The 1,535-nt window shown below is 46.2% G+C and overlaps 1 protein-coding gene across 1 annotated transcript in view; it reads right to left on the bottom strand.

The window, feature by feature from the left end:
• LOC110536655 (fibroblast growth factor 5-like) overlaps window positions 1-702 on the bottom strand; it is a 27,716-nt gene extending 27,014 nt beyond the window's left edge. The window contains exon 1 of the mRNA XM_036936467.2: window positions 32-702. Within this exon, the coding sequence (XP_036792362.2) occupies window positions 32-305 (274 nt within the window). The 5' untranslated portion in view covers window positions 306-702. The remainder of the gene's footprint in view (window positions 1-31) is intronic.
• Window positions 703-1,535: the final 833 nt, after the last annotated feature.

Raw genomic sequence — 1,535 nt, forward strand, 5'->3', positions numbered from 1 at the left:
CTATTATAGCAAAATGGTTTAAATAACTTACTTAACCGATTGGGTTCATGACTGCCGTTAACTCGTCCGTCGGTGTGTATCTGAAGATGAAAACCAATGCCAACCCGACAGTACAGTCTGCAAGTCCTGCGTCCAGAACCACTGACTGCACCCGCTTCCAGAAGTTGGTCTTCCAAGGAAACGTGTCCAAGGGATCCAGCGACTACGGCGGTGGAGACGGCGACCACGGCGGTGGAGACGGCGACCACAGCGGCGCTAATCAACTGCAGCAGAGCAAAGGTAAAAAGGGAAAGAGGAACATGCATTCTTCCAAAAAGGAAACTCTGTCAGTCCTCTGGCTCCGCTAGGCCACTTCTTCTTCTTCTTCTTCTTCTATCATTGCGTTGTTGTGGTGTATCCCGAGCTCACCGAAAAGCTCTGTGTGTAGTGCCAGTGCACCGTGCACCGTGCGCACACTAGAAACACATCCAGTTCCCGAAGACGCTCGTGGGCATTACCCAAGCCGTGCTGCGCGGTGGTCGGTGTGTGTAGCTGCTGCTGGGGGTGCTGGAGTGGCTCCGCTGGCCTGGCACACACCGAGATATTTATATCCAACAAAATGATGTCACTGCTTAATGCATGACTGAATTCTGAAGGGACGCTTTCTCTCATCCGTATTTTTTCTCTAAAAAACACCAGCCCCTGCTCAATATCGATCTGCGCTGCCAACAGCAACTATGAGGCAAAAATAGGACAAAACTGACAGCGCAAATTTTCCTTCCAAAGGACTCCTCCGTGCCAGGACGCAGCATGCGCGGCATTTTACGCACGAGGAGGCATGTTTTCATAGATCTGCAGCGCAGCAATAATTCATAACAGGAGAGAGAGAAAGAGAAAATGAGAGAGAGGGGGGGGGGGATTTCTGTCGAAATCGGAGATTTTCTGTGTGGAAAGTTCAAACTTTGCGGTTACGACCTGAGTGCCACGATATAAAGAAGAAGTGTGTGTCTGTGAGGGACAGTGGGTTTAAAAATAGACCTACAGTTCCTCAGGTGACGTTTTACAGTTTGAACATCGCACATGCAGGGCATGCAAACTCACGCAAGCACAGCGCTACTTAAATAGCTTATTTCTTTAGCCTACTTTATTATGCATTTAAACCACATGACCGTCATTCTGTCCCGACCGAGGACATAGAATCCACTAGAATAGAACGGCCCTTTTTGAGTTTCAACCCTATCCATTTTGGGAGAGATTTTTAAATGGATTTGAGAATTATAATGGACCATTAAATGTACTGCCGATTGTTTTTGAGATTTAGGTTACTTGTAGTAATTAGCCTGTTGTGGTACCTATGTAACGCAGTAATTGAATAGGTAGTAATTAGCCTGTTGTGGTACCTATGTAACGCAGTAATTGTATAGGTTGTAATTAGCCTGTTGTGGTACCTATGTAACGCAGTAATTGTATATGTAGTAATTAGCCTGTTGTGGTACCTATGTAACGCAGTAATTGTATAGGTAGTAATTAGCCTGTTGTGGTACCTATGTAACGCA

Source organism: Oncorhynchus mykiss, chromosome 11 (genome assembly GCF_057628025.1).
Source record: "Oncorhynchus mykiss isolate SJ-2025 chromosome 11, ASM5762802v1, whole genome shotgun sequence".
NCBI classification, from domain to species: Eukaryota; Metazoa; Chordata; class Actinopteri; order Salmoniformes; family Salmonidae; genus Oncorhynchus; species Oncorhynchus mykiss.